Below are 18644 nucleotides of genomic sequence, written 5' to 3'. Positions count from 1 at the left end.
ACATTCTACCTTGGTGAGTAGCGTCTGGGGTCTTAAAAGCCTATAAGCAGCCATCTAAGATACTCCACTGGTCTCACCCCTTCGGGACCAAGGGAGAATGAAGAAAACAAGAGGATAGTCCAAAGGACTAATGGACCACAACTATCACGGCCTCCACCAGACTAAGTCCAGTACAACTTGATGGTGCCCAGCTACAACCACTGACTGCTCTGACAGGGATCACAACAGAGGGTCCCGGACGGAGCTGGAGAAAAATGTAGAACAAAAGTCTAACTCACAAAAAAAGACCAGACTTACTGGCCTGACAGAGACTGGAGAAACCCCAAGAGTTTGGCCCCCGGACACCTTTTTAGCTCAGTAATGAAGTCACTCCTGAGGTTGAAGATTAGACAGCCCCATAAAACAAAAGGAGACTAATGGGGCACAACAGTCCAAGGACAAGGACTAGAAGGCAAGACGGGACAGAAAAGCTGGTAATAGGGAACCCAAGGTTGAGAAGGGACAGTGTTGACATGTCATGGGGTTGTTAACCATTGTCATAAAACAATATGTGTACTAACTGTTTAATGGGAAACTATTTGTTCTGTAAACCTAAAGTACAAAAAAAAAAAAAAAATTATTTCCCTAAATGATTTTTCTAGCAAGCTGAGATATGAAATCCTGGAAATCAAGACACTGTGTTTTTTCTGAAACCCCTGTATTCTTGATCCATTTCTTTGAGATTTGGTAGCCTCTTGATCACACTGGTGGGTTTCCTTAATCTAATATTTGTTGGGACGGCTCAGTAAATGTAGCTGCTTTATTATTATTATTATATTTAATTAGCCTGTTGTTTTTCATGATTAATTCTCATTTTTAAAAACTTTTACATGTATAAGGAGCTCTAGTGGCACAACGGTTAAGCATTTGGCAGCTAACTGAAAATTTGGCAGTTCGAATCCACCCAGAGACCTAGTGATCTGCTCCCACAAAGATTACTGCCAAGAAACCCTATGGGGCAGTTCTACCCTGCAACATGGGGTTGCTATGAGTCAAAATTGACTTGATGGCACCCAACAGCAACACACCATGTATACACTGTGGGCAGTACTATGCATTTTCCAAAAAAGGTCAACCAGGACTCTGCATAAAGTCCAAATCTTTAATGATAGCTCTCACATACTTCTTATCTCTTTGCCCTGGTTGCCCTGGGAACTCCTGGTTTATAGCTAGTGATTCTGTACCACTCTACATCAACTCTAAGCGGATCCTGGGATACCATGGAGTGGGGTCTGACTCCTGCGTTGCTGGTAAACCCTGGAGAGAGCTGCTGTGACGGCAACAGGCTACGCTCTCTGATTTTTAGGGTGAAGGATGCATCTGCATTTCCATTGGACAACAGGTAGTCACTTGGGGAGAGGGAGAGTCAGTCTGCATCCTTTTTCAGTCCTGCCTAAGAGGATCTGCTGGGCAGGTGGCCAACAGTGAGAGTTTCAGTAGGATGGAATGTTGCTGATTAGAGTTTGGGTAGGGGAAGTCCCCCCAGGCTAGGGAATGGGTTGAATAGCTGATGTCTTAAGAGTTTCAGGCAAAGATGTCCCCAGTGATGGGTATCTCCAAAGAACCTGTGAAAATGCCTCACAAAAGACTCAGCTTTAACCATCTGCCAGGCTCATGGAGCATGAAGCCACCCAGCCGTGAAAGAACAGTTTTTTCTCCTTACCCCTCCCCATCCTTTCTCTACTCGTAACTGAGTAGGGTCTGAAATAGCAGCTCAAGAGTTGGGGAGGAAGAGAGTAAGGGAACAGTCAAGCACAATACAACCACACTCCTTTCTCCAAAGGTGACCAGCTGACAACCATGGGCTGTGGCCAGAGAAAGGGGGCAGAAGTCTTACCTTTAATATAAGATTGATGTGATGATTAATATCTTGGACTGGACAGCTTTAATTTGTCATTTGAGACTGGGCTTTGTGATTTTAAGTGACAACAGGTTTGACTTTTACTTTAAGAGTGAGTATAAAAGTCATGAATCCTATCCAACTTTTCAACCAGGAGCAGGGGAAGACTAACTCCACTGAATATATTTTATAGGGACTATAGATCCCTGTTATGATCACAAATTATAGATAACATTGTGAAGATGGGAATTCCAGAACACTTAATTGTACTCATGTGGAACCTGTACATAGACCAAGAGGAAGTCATTCAAACAGAACAAGGGGATACTGCATGGTTTAAAATCAGAAAAGGTGTGTGTCAGGGTTGTATCCTTTCACCATACTTATTTAATCTGTATGTTGAGCAAATAATCTGAGAAGCTGGACTATATGAAGAAGAATTGCAGCATCAAGATTGGAGGAAGACTGATTAACAACCTGCTATATGCAGATGACACAACCTTGCTTGCTGAAAGTGAAGAGGACTTGAAGCACTTACTGATGAAGATCAAAGACTACAGACTTCAGTATGGATTACATCTCAAGATAAAGAAAACAAAAATCCTCACCACTGGACCAATAAGTAACATCATGCTAAACGGAGAAAAGACTGAAGTTGTTAAGGATTTCATTTTCCTTGGATCCACAATCAATGCTCATGGAAGCAGTAGTTAAGAAATCAAACGATGCATTGCACTGGGCAAATATGCTGCAAAAGACCTCTTTAAAGTGTTAAAAAGCCAAGATGTCCCCTTGAGGACTACGGTGCGCCTGACCCAAGCCGTGGTATTTTCAATCACCCCAAATGCAAGCAAAAGCTGGACAATGAACAAGGAAGACCAAAGAAGAATTGATGCATTTGAAATATGGTGTTGGTGAAGAATACTGCATATATCATGGACTGCCAGAAGAATGAACAAACCTGTCTTGGAAGAAGTACAGCCAGAATGCACCTTAGAAGCAAGGATGGCGAGACTACTTCTCACATACTTTGGACATGTTATCAGGAGGGACCAGTCCCTGGAGAAGGACATCATGCTTGGTAAAGTAGAGGGTCAGCGAACAAGAAGAAGACCCTCAACGAGATGGACTGACACAGTGGCTGCAACAACGGGCTCAAACTAGCATCAATGTGAGGATGGTGCAGGACCGGGCAGTGTTTCATTTGGTGTCGTACATAGCCAACGCTACGAGTTAGAACTGACTCAACGGCACCTAACAACAACAACATAGGTCCCTAGGTGGCACAAATGGTTTGTGGTCCACTACTAACCTAAAAGTTGGCAGTTCGAACCCACCCAGCGGTACTGTGGAAGTAAGGCCTGGTGATTTACTTCTGTTTAGATTACAGCCAAGAAAACCCTATGGAACAATTCTACTCTGTAACACATGAGGTTGCCATGAGTTGGAATGGGCTCGATGGCAAAGGTTTTTTTTTTTTTAAATAGGAAACAGACAGCTAAATTTTAAGCTAAAAATTGTGTTTGTTCAATGTAACAATTACTTCTCAAAGTGACAGAATTCAAGAGTCACGGAACTGGGTCTTGGGCATTTCTTATATAATTTATACTCACTTTGATAGCTAATGTTCACCATATTGATACTTCAATTAAAACACAGACAGTGAGTGACTCACTTAAATCCTGTTAAATATAATTACTGTTTACTCTACCATGTATAAATCAGAATCTAGACGTGGGTAGGAATACTCATCAGAAAACTTAACTCTGATCTTATGAAAGCCTTCATAACTCAACTTCTTACCTTCACTAAAAGGTCTTTGGCTTCCTTCTCAAGCCATCTTGGGTAGAAGGGATTGTCCATGCGGATGGAGTGGAAGAGCTCTTCTTCATCTTGCCCATGGAAAGGTGACTGACCAATGAGCATTTCATAGAGGAGGACACCAAAGGACCACCAGTCAACAGAATGGTTGTATTTCTGACCCAGCAAGATCTGTGTGACCAAAGACAGAGACATCATTCATATAAATGAGGTTGATGAGTGAAAACTGTTCACGGACTTCTCAAGGTCAGTCAGTAAGAAATTGGTGGTGACGATAATATGTGGTTTTAACAAAGATCACACTGAAAACTGTTTCTTTTGAAAAGCTAACTACTGGAAAGAAATGAGTAGACAATGTGAAAATTGAGTAAACATTTTTGAGTTCCAATTTCTATCTCTCCTCTAGTGTTAAAGAAAACAACTGAATTGTGTTAACTGCGCTGTCAGCCTTCACTTTCCCATCTATGACGTGAGGGCTTGGGTGGCAGGTATTGGACCTAAGGAATCTAGTATGTATCATATTTCTCCACTGCCTCTGATGTGGGTATCTAAATAAACAACAATAACAACAATAAAAAAAAAACCATTGCCATTTAAGTTGATTCTAACTCATGGAGACCCCATGTGTGTCAGAGTAGAACTGTGCACTATAGGATTTTCAAAATGGCTCATTTTTCAGAAGTAAACTGCCAGGACTTTCTTCTGAGGCACTTCTGGGTGCACTTGAATCTCTAACCTTTGGGTTAGCAGACGAGCACGCTAATCATCTGCACCCCCAGGGAACTCCATCTCAACCAAGCTCGTGTTACATTGCCTTCTATTGTCCCGGATCTTGGCGTGTAGTTTTTATGTAATCAAGCATTCGATGTGATCATCTGACCAAGTGCCTTCCTTAAAGCCTAAACTGTTCACAGCAGTTTGAATTAGCAGTCACAGTTGCAGTCCCCATCATAAGTTAGGAGGAAGAAGAAGTTAAATTTTGTGAAAATGCCAAGGGAGCGCCTAGGATAGCAAGCTGTTCAAATCCAGAAATCAGAGATCTCTAATAGCTACATACGCTTGACAGCAGAGCTCTGAGGAGAACTGGTCTGGTCTATTCATCAGGGAGGTGAAATTAAAGTCTGGAATCCAACCCAACTTTTTACAAGATATTGAAGTTTTTGGCAATCCACTTTCTTCTGCTTATCATCCCAACACACCGTGCTGTGACCTTCTCTAAAATAGTACATAGTGCCAAAAAACCAAAACCAAATCCACTGCTGTCGAGTTGATTCTGATTCATAGAGACCCTACAGGACAGAGCAGAACTGCCACATAGGGTTTCCAAGGAGTGGCTTGTTGCGGACTTGAACTGCCGACCTTTTGGTTAGCAGCCAACCTCTTAACCACTGCACCCCCAGGGCACAGTAACAGCTTAAGTGGAGAAGAGGAAAAAAAAAAAATCCTTGCCAATACATGACTGCTGCTCCCAGGATGGGTAGAAAGACAGCTGCTTCATTATCACAAACACAACAGAGGAGAGATCATAATACTGAAACACTAAAATTAAAAATCAAGACTGGGACCCTCTCAGGTTGGCCATCCTTCTCTCCACCCTGCAATTTGTTCCAGGTTGAGCTCAGTGCACCCATGTGAGCACACACACATCAACACACAAAGGTCTCTCTGCTATTGTTGTTGTTAGGTGCCATCGAGTCAATTTCTGACTCACGACAACCCCAAATGACAGAGCAGAACTGCCTTGTAGGGTTTTCTTGGCTGTCATCTTTACAGGAGCAGATCTCCAGGTCTTTCTCCTGTGAAGCTGACGGGTGGGTTCGAACCGCCAACCTTTCTGTGAGCAGTCAAGTGCTTTAACCATTGTGCCACCAGGGCTCCTACTCTGCTATTAGAGATACTCAGTTGAAATGAAAATTTCTTAAATGGGCCTTTGGAATGAATGGCAGAGTTGTAGCATCAATGGCCTTAGGAGAGAAAACGGAACGACAGTGGTAGACATTCCAATGTTTTCTAGGGAAACTGCACATTCTGGGCCAGTGAATATTTTGATGCCGCAGAATAATTGCACAGCAACCATCCCTGACCCGCTGTGTCACCCTTGAGTCTGTCCCTGGGAAACAGGATCAGCACAGAGTAAGGCTCAGGGATATTGTCAAAGTGTCTGTAACACAAGACTTGCTTAAGAAAAACAGACAGACGGGGGTGGGGGGAGGAGAAACAGTTTTGATGGGTATCTAAAATGCTGTAGGTTCTAATTTCTAGCTTATTCAGTTATTGTACAGTTTTGGGAGATTCCTTAAACCCTCTAAGAATCCCTTATAAAAAGTGGTAATAACATCTGGCCAGCTTACTACTGGAGCCCTGGTGGTGCAGTGGTTAAGAGTCTGGCTGCTAACCAAAAGGTCAGCAGTTCGAATCCATCAGCCACTCCCTGAAAACCCTATGGGGCAGTTCTACTCTGTCCTACAGGGTCACTATGAGTCGGAATCGACTTAATGGCAACAGGTTTTTTTTTTGGTTTAGCTTCCTACTGGGCTGTTGTAGGATCCAATGAAAAGTAGAAAAGGCAAAGTGCTTTTGTAAACTATACATTACTATATGTGTTATGTTAAATATGCATTTTTTTCATGAACTTGTACCCATTTGTGAAAATAAAGAGCTAGCTGCCAACAGAATTCAGGTGCAGGAAATCTGCCACTGATTTCCAGTGTAAAATTCTATACACTAGCCTTATCCTAAGCTTTATCCTAAGGAGCAATCTAAAAGCAGACCCAGGGAGAATGATAAAGAAATGAATTACATGCAGTCTTACTCAAACTTGCCTGACGTGGGGCCAGATTCACATGTAATTCCTAAGACTCGCCACAAGGGGGAGCCCGACACAACCAGAAATTGCTCAGACCATCACGTTTTTGTAAACAACTTCATTTTGACAGGACAAACAAAAAGAAATTTGGACAGGAGACAGCTGTGGTTGAAATTCAGTCTTCCAGGCTAGGTGATGCTAATACAAAATTTCAGTCTTAAGTTAGGAGGAAGATAAAAAATGCAAATTCACAACTCAATTAAACACTGGCAGAATATAATAGCTGCTTAATGAGTACTGATATGTGTTAGGTGTTTTTTTTAGGACTGTATCTTTCATTTGACTACCCCTAAGGCAGGTAATGTTATCCTTGTTTTACAAAGGATGGTGATTGGATCGAAGGAAGTTAAATGCCTTACTTAACCCCATGGGGCAGTTCTACTCTGTCCTACAGGATCACTATGAGTCGGAACTGACTTGACCGCAACTGGTTTGGTTTGGTTTTGAGTTTAGAGCCCTGATGGTGTGATGGTTAACTGCTTGCTAACGGAAAGGTCGGTGGTTTGGGACCCATCAGCCACTCTGTGGAAGAAAAGACCTGGCTATCTGTTCTCGTAAAGATTACAGCCTAGGAAACCCTGTGGGGCAATTCTACTCTGCCCCATAGGGTCGCTATGAGTCGGAATCAACTCCACAACACACAAGAATAGTCAGTAAATTAAAAGCTCTGTCTTGAACGCTGGTCTTTTGGGATTTTACTACATAATGCTCCGTTCATTATATAAAGTTGTCTCCTGGTGTTAAACCTCAGCCTAACATGATCATGCTTGCACTATCCTGTATTTTTAGAGAAACCGTGGTGGGGATGCACTGGGCAGGGGTGGCCTCCTTTTCTGTTTCAGCTCCTGGTGGCCTGCCTTGTTTTGGCCTCTTCTTCTTTTGTTCTGTTCCTTTCCTGCCTCCATTTTTTACCCAAAGAATCCAGAAGCACAGCTCTGAATGCACACCTCTAACATGAGAAGCCAGCACAAAATACTAAGAATGACTCTACCCAGTTTATGTCACAGTCTTTCTTTCTCCCTTGTAGTGAGATATATCATCTCTAATTCTATCTGCTTCTTGGAGCTAAGGTGGTGCAAATGGTTAAGTGCTCAGCTGCTAACTCAAAGGTTGGAGGGTCGAGTCCACTCAGAGACACCTCAGAAGAAAGGCCATGCAGTCTACTTCCGAAAAATCAGCCACTGAAAACCCTATGGAGCATAGTTCTACTCTGACATACATAGGTCGCAACTGATTCAATGGCCACTGGTGACTGGTAAATTGCTATTAAGGTTCAGAGGAAGGAGAGCACTCTTCTAGTTTTTGTTTTGGAGGGTGAGAGAGTAATGGGCATGTGAGTGGGAGAAAGGGAAAGCTTCACAAAGTAGGTGGCATGCCAGCAGAGCCTTGGAAAACTGATAGAATTCTGACAGGTAGAGAAGGGGAGGCTAGACATGATTATTGTATAAAAGAGGCCCAGAGGTGGGGACATTCAGTACATGTTTAGAGACAGACATTTAGTGTGCATGCTTTATTTGAGAAACATCTGGTGGTGCCTGCTCTGAGCTGTAGGGGAGGAGACTGGATACAAGGTAAGTCAAGGTTGTTTGTCAGGAGAAGCTCAGTTTATTGGCAAAATGGATACACACATGCTGTGGCAGCACAAAGGAGGAAGCAATAGATTATTCCTAAGAAGCCAGAGACATCTTCAGAGAGAAGACAGCTTTGGAGGTGGGACTATCATAGACCAAGGGAACAGGATGAGCAATGGCAGAGAAGAACACGGTATGGCGCGGCCAGGGAAGGGTAACAATTTAATATGACCAGAACACAGAGTGTGTGGTTAAGAACATGAGAGATGAAGGTAAAATGGGGGCCTGGGGGCATATTATTAAGGATCTATATTCAGGATTTTGGCTTGTATTCAGCAGATAATGGGACTTCTTGAAGCTTTTATAGCATCGACAGGTTTGTATATTAGAAAGGTAAATCTGTGACAGGTTTGTATGTCAGGAAGGTAAATCTGGTGATTTGGTGGAGCTGTGGCTTTCAAAATGGTACATGCACCTCAGGAGTAAACCAGATGATCTAATGCGATGTGGAGAGAAAATACTCGAACTTGTATTTATATTAATTTTCAAAAATCTAAAATGGAAAGAATTTAGGCTTTATGAGTATTTAATACACAGGCTGACATGGGTACCCTCATTTACAAACTGAAACAGTAAAGGAGGAATTCTCAGGAAGAACGGGCTGCCTCATCTCAGAAGCAGCACGGTGTGACTTGACTGATTCATTTGTTTTCACTGTATGTTTATGTTGTACACCAGATTAAGTGGATTGATGGGTTCCATTTTAACTAATTTTCACAAAATGGGTAAGCAGCTTAAGCTATCTGCAAAGAGGCTTGGACTGAAGTTAATACTAAATAATGCAAACATAAGCAGAACATAAGAAAACGGTTGAGCTGACACCTCTCTCACTTCTAGTAGAGCTCTTTGTCAGCCACATGATGAGGCTAAAAATAATGATTATATCATTGGTTCTGGCAAGAAGTTAGCTGACACAATTGAATGTATCGAAAGTATTGGTTTGAATTACAGATTTAAATAGACTATTGTCAACAAAAAACCTTGCCTTGAGCACATATTATAATTCTGTATTATATCATGCCTTTGTGAGGTATCTTTTCCAGCTATGATAACCATTAAAACCAAGAACTGAAATAAACTAAACTTATCAGAACTTTGAATCACAGAAGCATAAAGTATTAAACCAAGATTTAAAGACTGTTTAATCTGATTTTAATGACAGCATGTTTTTGTGCTATTGGTAAATATAATAAAATTTAGCTATTTAAAACTATTGTTTATTTCATCTTAAACTCAATCTGATTATATTTATTTCTGTGTATGTTTTATAACACACAGACTACACTGGTTGTTGGTGATGCAGTAGTTAAGAGCTCAGCTGCTAACCAAAAGGTCAGCAGTTCGAATCCACCAGCCGCTCCTTGGAAACCCTATGGGGCAGTTCTACTCTGTCCTATAGGGTCACTGTGAGTTTGAATTGACTTGGTGCCAATGGATTAATGTCTATGATTCATACATAAATAAATATACATCTATTGGAGATGGATGCCTTCTGAACAAATACTGTTCTTCTGGCTGCTCAGAATAACATGATCAAAAAGTTTGTGAATGTGTGAAAAGGACGTATTGGAAGATGGTTGGTGATGGAGAGGAAAGCCAGGTAGAAGGGTGTCACAAGGGTCCAGGACAAAAGATAACTGAGGGCCTAGATTAAGGCAGCAGCATGGAGAATAGGGAAGAATTTGACATTGTTTGGGGATTAAATCAAAGGGATGCATTTTGAAGGCAGAAAGGAATCAAGGGAGATTCTTAATTCATCACAAGACTGGGGGACAGAATAGACATGAGAGGTTCCTGAGATCTAAATATTTAAAGTCTTGGTGTTTGGTTGAATTTGAGAGTAAGAAATAAGGAGAAAACTTGAATAATTCCTAGTTTTCTGGTGAGGCAACTGGATGGATGGAATTTTAATTCACCAAGAAAACAGGAAAAGGAGGGGAGGCAAGTTCCACAAGGAAAATGAGTTTTGGACATATTATGTTTGAAGGGCCTGTGGAATCTAGTTGAAGATCTCAAGTAGAAAAATGCACATATGGGTTTGATGCAAGAGGAAGAAGTTCAGGCTGGGCATATTGATTTTGGAGTTATGTAGGTGGCAGTTAAATCCATAGCCAAGTTGCTTCTGGAGAACGTACAGAAAGAACAGAGGCCTAAGAATGGAATCACATGAGAAAAGCACGCTTGACGAAAAAGAGACTGAGGTTGCAGATAGAAAAGCAAGTTGCTGAAGCTAAATTCTGGAGGAGGCAGAATCAGGAAGAAAGGCTTGCCAAGAAAGGATACGGCATCAGGCATTTGTAGACAGCAATGAATGAGGAGCGCAAGGTAAACATACCGAGACATTTCAAGGTGGAGAGGAAAGGAACTGAGGTAGCTCACATGAGGTCACAGCTGTTGAGAAGGGCAGGGATGGTGGTCTGAGCACAGTGAATATATTTTAGAATTTTTACTAAGGGGAATTCAATAGTTGGATTGAGTTTCCTCTCTGAGGTCTTCTTCATTTGTATCTTAATTAGCTTTGGCTGCACTTCAGACTGGAAATGGTTTTAATGCATCAATACCTGTATTTATGCTAACCTGAATAAAGCATAGATTTCTAATATCACCAAGTTATTAAATCAATGAGCCGAGCTCTGTGAGCTCAACAATTCCTTGAAAGTTAAAAGCCACAATTTCTTGCTGAACAGACGCCAACCTTGCATTTAAACAAGGTTAAATAAAAATTAAATACCACATAATTACAGGGCAAAGCTGCATATTTCTTAGACTTGGCCTACCACAATTACTTTGGTAATGATAGGGATTTGCTGCTAAGTTTGTTTTACCCAGGAAATCAGAAGTCTATCATTGTTTTTATCAAACAACTGTCATTCATTCATTCATTCAAAAGGTATTTATTAGCATCTCAATGTACCAAGTCTTCACTAAGTCCTTGGATCTAAAAGCGAGTAAGATATGTAATTCTACACATGCAACAGAATGGCAAAGAACTATACAGACACCTTGCATTAATGTCGATTTCCTGGTTTTGATATTGTACCATAGTCACATAACAAGTAATCACTGGGGGGAACTGGGTGAAGGGTAGATATGGGAAGCTTCTGTATTATATTTCCAAATTCCTATCAATCTATAATTATTTCAAGACACTAAGTTAAAAAATAAAAAAAAGCAAGAAACAGTCCCTGACTTTAAAGCTATCATCAAGTAATGCTGCTGTTGTTGTTAGTTGCTCCTGAATTCTGACTTATGGCGACCCCATGTGTACAAAGTAGAACTGCTCCATAGGGTTTTCAAGGCTGTGAACTTTCAGAAGCAGATTGCTAGGCCTGTCTTCTGAGATGCCTCTGGGTGGATTTGAACTGCCAACCCTTGGCTAGTTGTCTAGCACTTAATAGTTTTCAACAGCCAGGGACTCCTTATCAAGTAGTGCAGGGAGATTTAAAGATAAAGAAGCAATTAAGATAATTGTTATGGTATGAGCAGGACTAACTGTTAGAGGAGTGTCTAATCTTCCTGCGGTGGGCAGTTGGAGGAGGATTCCATAAAAAAGGCAGTATGTGGGTTTAGTTGGATTGATGGATGCCTTCTGAACAAATGCTGTTCTTCTGGCTGCTCAGAATAAAAACAGTGATGCCTTATTTTATGTTTTTGGTGGGGGTGGGGGCAATGCTTAGGTGTCATATATTATCTCAGTAAATGCTTGCAATAACATTGTTAGGTAAGTATTCTCCCCATTTTACAGAAGAGAAAAGCGTGGCTCAGTGAGACTTTGGCCATCTGTCTATGTTCACGCAGGGGAAGCTTGAAATCTTTAGTTCAGGTTTTCTGAACCTAAAATTAAGCCACTTCACTTACTCAGGTGGGTACTTATGAGAGTATCCAGTTTCCACCTGGTTCTTCACCAGTTTTAACTTCTGGTTGATTTTCAGGCTGGGGTTGGGCAAAGTCATGACTGAAAGGAAATGCTGAACTAGTTAAGCCTTGGAGAGATGTAATTCGTGTGAGTACCAACCTCCATAAAGTAATAAGGACAACACACATGTGGGACTGGATTTATGAAATACTCAGAAAAATAAATATAAATTCTGAGCCAAAATACTTAAAATCTTCCTATTTTAAAAGGAGGAAGAAACAGTAGTGCTTGGTTCAGGGTTGAGCTGAGGTGGGGAAGGGGCCAGTTGCAGGCCTTCCCGGCAGTGTAACCGTACCTCTGGGGCGATGTAGTCAGGAGTTCCGCAGAAAGTGTTTGTCCTTGCATCTCCTAACATGTTCTCCTTGCACATTCCGAAGTCTGCTATTTTGATATGTCCGTCTTTGTCTAACAGGATATTATCTAACTTCAGGTCTCTGAAAAATACAAGCGAAGCAAAATCTCACTTTAAGAATACCAAACCTGTTGCCGTCAAGTCGATTTCGACTCATAGTGACCCTACAGGACAGAGTAGAACTGCCCCATAGGGTTTCCAAGGAGCGGCTGGTGGATTCAAACTGCTGACGTTTTGGTTAGCAGCTGAACGCTTAACCACTGAGTCACCAATGAGTGCAATCTTGTTAAAATAAAATAACCACAATGAAGGATGTAAATGAGCTCCAGCCTGAGAGTTCCTTTCAAACCTTGCTCCTCATCTACAGCTTTGCTCAGTGTGCCCACTGCTCTGCTATTCGTTCGTCTTTACTCCTTGGCTAGTGTCTCATGTTTGGGATTTTCCCAACAGCCCTTGCTGCCCCTGTTCAGCCTTTCACGGTCTAACTCAGACAGGCATTTGTACCTTCCATGTCCAGCACAGCACTTAGCACACCCTTGGAGCTTAATTCATATTTCTTGAATGGTTGACTGAGTAGTTGGTGAGAAAGTGCATAAAGGTTAATGTATAATCTCTCCAATGGTACATTAATTTTAAGAGCAGCCTCAAGAAACAGCATCTGGATGTAAAGAAACTGCTAAGGATGAAACGTCATCAGGGGCTGGTAGGTGGTGAAGTGTTTGACACAGGGTGGTATCTAACATTGCATAACATGTACAATTATCCACTTGCCTAGAAGGTTGGAGTACAGACAAAGCTAATTCTTCAAAAGAACAGCTGGCAGCCACTAGCTCCTGTTTCCGACTTACCAAGGAGTGCAGCTGAAGAGAAGGTTGACGAGAGCACAGATCTAAGACTCTTTATCCCAGTACCTTTCCTGGGAGTAATCGTGAGGGAGAAAAGGCCTAAAAATTATACTGACTTTATGCCATTTCTACATATTTCTGTTTCCTTGTGAATAAATTATTTGTACTGTACCTAATTCCAAGACCAATTGAGGAAGGCTTTCCTAACTTGAATAAAGAATAATTCTATATCGTAAATCTAAATAAAATGTGGTAATATATACAATGGAATATTACTTAGCCATAAAGAGAAATGAAGATCTGATACATGCTACAACATGGATGAAGCTCGAAATGTTATGCTGAATGAAATGTCAGCCACAAAGGAACAAATATTGCATGATCTCACTTATATGTTATATCTAGGATACACAAGTGTATAGAGACCAAAGTCTATTAGTGGTTACTAGCAGGGGCCTATCTATGAGAAACAGTGGCTATGGCAATTAGTTTTAAGTTGCTGAATGATCTCTCATGGCTGGCAATGGAAACTTCGATCGCCAATAGAAACTGCTCATTAGCGCCCCTCCTCAAGCAGTGCCCAGGGCACATGCCCTACCTGCCATGCCTTAGTTATGCGTCTGGTTACCAGGGGTGGGAGCGAGGAAGGGAGGAGAAACAGCGAACTCAGTGCTTATGGAACACTGAACTTTTGTTAAGGGTGATGGAAAAATTTAGAAACGAATAATGTTAATGGTTGAACAACATGAAAATATAAATTACTGAATTGTACATGTGAAGAATGTTGAAAAGATAAATAATTACATATTTACCACAATAAAAAAAATTTTTTAGAAGAATAATTCTAAAACCAGAGTCCACCTGATGCCAGAATGACACGTGAATAGGTTCCTCTCCTTAGGGAACAGGTACTATCTTAGAACAGCCTATTCCCTTTCCAGATAAATGTAACGGAAACTGATTTTTTTGTGTTTGTTTTTTAACAAGATTTAAAATAAATAAGCCAAATTATACCTCCCTGTAATTTTACCTATTGGTTCAAGGATGCTTTCTATTATGACAGATGATACCCTGAATATTTGAAAAGTGGTATCAGATTTTTCTCGTCTTTACTTTGTTCCTCATATGACATGGTTTTCATTCCCTTCAACATTCCAGTCACCAACTTTCAAATATCTCAAATTTGTCAATTTTCATCCTAAACTATGGTGCTAAGAATGGACCCAGCGTCCTCTAGATACATAATCTGATTGGTGCAGCATATGGTGGGACTATTAGCTTCTGATTCTCTGGCCTTTTACTACTGTGGACAAAGAGATTGCACTAGCTGTTTTAGTAACTCCATCACAATAAAGGTTGATATTGAGCTTCTTGTAAACTAAAACCTCCAGGTGCTTTTTATTTTTAAAAAAACAAAACAAAATGAAACACAAACTTCCATTATATCAGTTTCTTCTCATCTTGTACCTGTGAAATTGATATTTTTAAAGATAATACAGGTGCTACTGTTGACACCAATTTCTTTAAAATTTTATTTTATTGATTTTAGTCAATGGACTTCTAGGAATTCTAGCTTGTCCAACATTCAGCTTTCTCTCCCTTTATGTTATCTGTCCATGAATTTCTGAACTTTCTGAAATCTACTCTCTTTAAATCTAGGTTATGTGGTTGGTGATGGCTACCATGGCCTTCATTAGTCATCTAAGACGATTTGGCATGGAGCAGCAATAACCATTGTTTTCACTCCATACTGAATCTCTTCTTAGAGAATTTGCTCAGGCTTCCTTCTCAAAGACTCTGCCCCTAAAGGGCCTGGTAAGTAACCAGGTGCCCTTGACCTTAGGTGACTGGGCCAGAGGTGGTTGCCTGGCTCAAGCTGTATCATTTTTCTCCTTTTCTCTTTTTCTCAAGATATGGGGACACTAATCTGTCATGGTGCCCTGGTGGCATAGTGGTTAAGAGCTTGGCCGCTAACCAAAAGGCTGGCAGCTCAAATCCACCAGCTGCTCCTTGAAAACTCTATGGGGAAGTTCTAGTCTGTCCTACAGGGTTGCTATGAATTGGAACTGCCTTGATGTCACCCAACAACAACAACAACAATTTGTCTTAGTTAGATGCCTGAACTGAGAAGATACCTAGGGCTGCTTGTGGCCTGTCTCTTAGCATGTCCTTGGAGAAGGAGAGAAAACTAGCTTGTTAAAAGGAGAGAAGAATGAAGTGGCTATGCCAAGAGCAGTGATAAGAGAACATGTAAACCCAGAGAGAACCAGACATGACGAGAGAGAAGCTACCCTTGTTTCTGATGGGTCTGCAGTTCTTGGCTCCAGTCTCTTAATGAGGACTGGCTTTTGCTTAAGTAAACGTTTGAGTTGTTTTATATTAAAACCAAAAACCATACCCATTGCCGTTGAGTTGATTCCGATTCACAGTGATCCTATAGGACAGACGTGCCCCATAGCATTTCCGAGGCTGTAATCTTTATGGAAGCGGGCTACCATATCTTTCCTCTGCAGAGCCGCTGGTGGGTTTGAACCACCAACCTTTTGGTTAGCCCTGTGCCACCAGGACTCCTTGGTTTTATGCTACTTATCATCAAACAGTACTGATTAAGAAAATATTCGTATTCTTCTAAGTTGCCATCATTATTTGTTTTGTCTCTCTCCCTTGTTAAACTGCAAGCTTTACGAGGGTGGAGATATGTATTGTGCGTTATCTGCTGTATTGTGACTGTCCTGACAAGAGTATAGCATGTAGTGAGTATTCAATAAATATTTATTGAATGAATTCATCATTTTCATTTCACCAACCAACGATTTTCAGTTGCAATTAGGTCCTGAGTAACTGTTCCCTTTCACTGCTTCCTCCACCTCCTGTGAGAATAAATTAACTAGAGAACTCGAGAATGGAATATAGCTCTGCTTTGGTGGAGTGAGACAACAGATGTCCCCAGAGTTGCCATCTTCCATCTGGGCGAGCTCGGTAATCTCCATTATGAATGCATCACCAGCAGTCTCTGCCTGATGGGAGGCTGGATGCAGATCTCACATTTACATCAGTTCTGTTTCTCTCTCATCCAAAATACCATTATACACATTCATTATTGGGTCTAGATAGATAGGTAGATAGATGGCTGCTGTTGAGTCGACTCCAACTCATGGCGACCTTACATACAACAGAACGAAACACTGCCTGGTCTTGTGTCATCCTCACAATTGCGGGAATGTCAGAGTTCGTCGCTGAGGTTATTGTGCCAATCCATCTCACCGAGGGTCTCCCTCACCCGCACTGGCCCTTTACTTCACCAGACATCATGTCTTCCTCAGTGACTGATCCCTCCTGATGACGTGCCCAAAGCAAGCAAGTTGGACAACGTTCTGTTGTGATCCATAAGGTTTTCACTGGCTAACTTTCAGAAGTAGCTCACCAGGCCATTCTTTCTATTCTGTCTCAGTTTGGAAACTCTGCTGAAACCTGTCCACCAAGGGTCACCTTGCTGATATTTGACATACTGGTGGCATAGCTTCCAGCATCACAGCAACACGCAAGCCACCACAGTATGACAAACTGACAGATGGGTGGTGGCATCAGGTCTATAGACTTCCAGTATGTCTAAACCTTCTCATTAGAGAGTGCTAGTCTCCTGCCTCCTATCTTCCATTTGAATTAAGTATACTGTTTCATTTCAACTTATCAATTATATTCCAGTAAATCCAATTATAGATCATATTTAACTCCTTATTTTAAAACTTCAGGTTCATTTTCTAATCCACACTCTATGTAATACTGATATCATTTTGGGTTTCTGCTATATGAAACTTATTTGCCTCATTTGTAGACACATACGTATACTTCTAGAAATTTGGTTGAAAGACAGTTTTGGAGTCATCACTAGGGAGCCAGACACCCAGATACAGGGCTGTACACAGATAATCAGAGTAATGGAAATAATGTCTAATGTTTTCATTGGGTTTCTTGCTTTCATAAGCATTTTTATCACTTGATTCTTATAAACAACTCTTTAATCTGAAATTATTAATATTTTTATTCATATTATTCTGATAAAAAACACAAAAGCTGTTATAGGTTAAGAAGCCCTGGTGGCCTGGTGGTTAATGTGCCTGGCTGCTAACCAAAAGGTTGGCAGTTCAAACCTACCAGTGGCTCCATAGGAGAAAGATGTGGCAGTCTGCTTCTGTAAAGATTACAGCCTTGGAAACCCTGTGGGGCAGTTCTACTCCGTCCTACAGGGTGGGTATGAGTTGGAGTCGACACGATGGCAACAGGTTTGTTTTTAGTTGGGTTATAGGTTATATGATTTATCCCAGGTCACACAGCCCATCAGTGGGCTGGGATACAAACCCAGTCTTTATCCTCTTTTATATCCCCTTAAACCAATGATACCAAAATCACCTGGTCTTCCTCATTGAACTGCTCTTGCTAAGATAGCCAGAGTTTTCTGTGACAACAAGCATGCATTTTAACTGATTCTAAAAATAAATGTTCTCTGAGCTTTCTGCTAGGAATAACAAACTTAGTGTCACATTTTCAATCTGCCCTCTAAAGTCTGCCAGGTGTATTTAGGGGTGGGGAGAGAAGGTCATTGAAGATTTGAGAAGTCTAAGTTGAAATAAGAAAGGTACAGAAAGCCTGCCATGCAATGCCGGACCTCCATGAGGGTAAGGAATGAGGGCAGAAGAAGAGTAGGAAGGTTCCTTGTAGCCAACTGGAAACACTACACAACTCAAAGGTCAAGAATATTCTGAGACGTCAGACTATTTACTCCTCACACACACACCTCAAAGGACATCAGGACCTGGAAAAGAACTTGCAGAGTCCAAGTCACCTGGTTTGGCTCTGATAAGCACGTGTCTGCCCGGAGGAGCCCCACATCAGTGCCTCAAGTGTAACACAAAATTAAGTGGAAACTCATTCAATTGTGTGGTAATATAAGCAAAGGTTTTCCATTCGGACGAAGCAGGGTGTTGTAGAGACGTGACTTGGAGAGTCAGAAAAACTAGCTTCCATATCCTAACTGTATAGCTAACTAGCTCAGCCAACTCATTTCTTCTCTCTGAGCCTGAGACTGCTCGTCTGTAAAATGGGTACAATGAAGCCTGCCTTGCTTATCTCACAGGGACCTCTTGAACATCAAATGAGATAATCCATGTGAAAGCCTTTGTAAGTGGCTTCAAATATATGAGTTGGACCCAGTTTTATCACCAATAAAGGTAATTTAAAAATCCCTTTCAGTTCTATTATGCTAAGATTTGAGATGCTAGATTTGTTTCTTTCCATGTCTGCATATTTTCTAGCTCCTTTTTTTTTTTTTTTTTT

The 18644-nt window shown here is 41.2% G+C and overlaps 1 protein-coding gene across 7 annotated transcripts in view; it reads right to left on the bottom strand.

Moving 5' to 3' along the window:
* The window catches only part of PRKCQ (protein kinase C theta), a 168897-nt gene that overhangs the window by 11244 nt on the left and 139009 nt on the right, over positions 1-18644 (bottom strand). For all 7 annotated transcript variants that reach the window (XM_023734394.1, XM_004379707.2, XM_023734397.1 and 4 more), the window contains 2 exons: positions 12409-12547; positions 3683-3871 (listed from right to left, as the gene is read on the bottom strand). In XM_023734394.1, coding sequence (XP_023590162.1) covers positions 3683-3871; positions 12409-12547 — 328 coding nt within the window. The remainder of the gene's footprint in view (positions 1-3682; positions 3872-12408; positions 12548-18644) is intronic.

Source organism: Trichechus manatus, unplaced genomic scaffold (genome assembly GCF_000243295.1).
Source record: "Trichechus manatus latirostris isolate Lorelei unplaced genomic scaffold, TriManLat1.0 scaffold00067, whole genome shotgun sequence".
In the NCBI taxonomy this organism is placed as follows: Eukaryota; Metazoa; Chordata; class Mammalia; order Sirenia; family Trichechidae; genus Trichechus; species Trichechus manatus.
The sequence above is the reverse complement of the archived record's forward strand: the minus strand, read 5'-3'. Positions and strand labels throughout refer to the sequence as shown.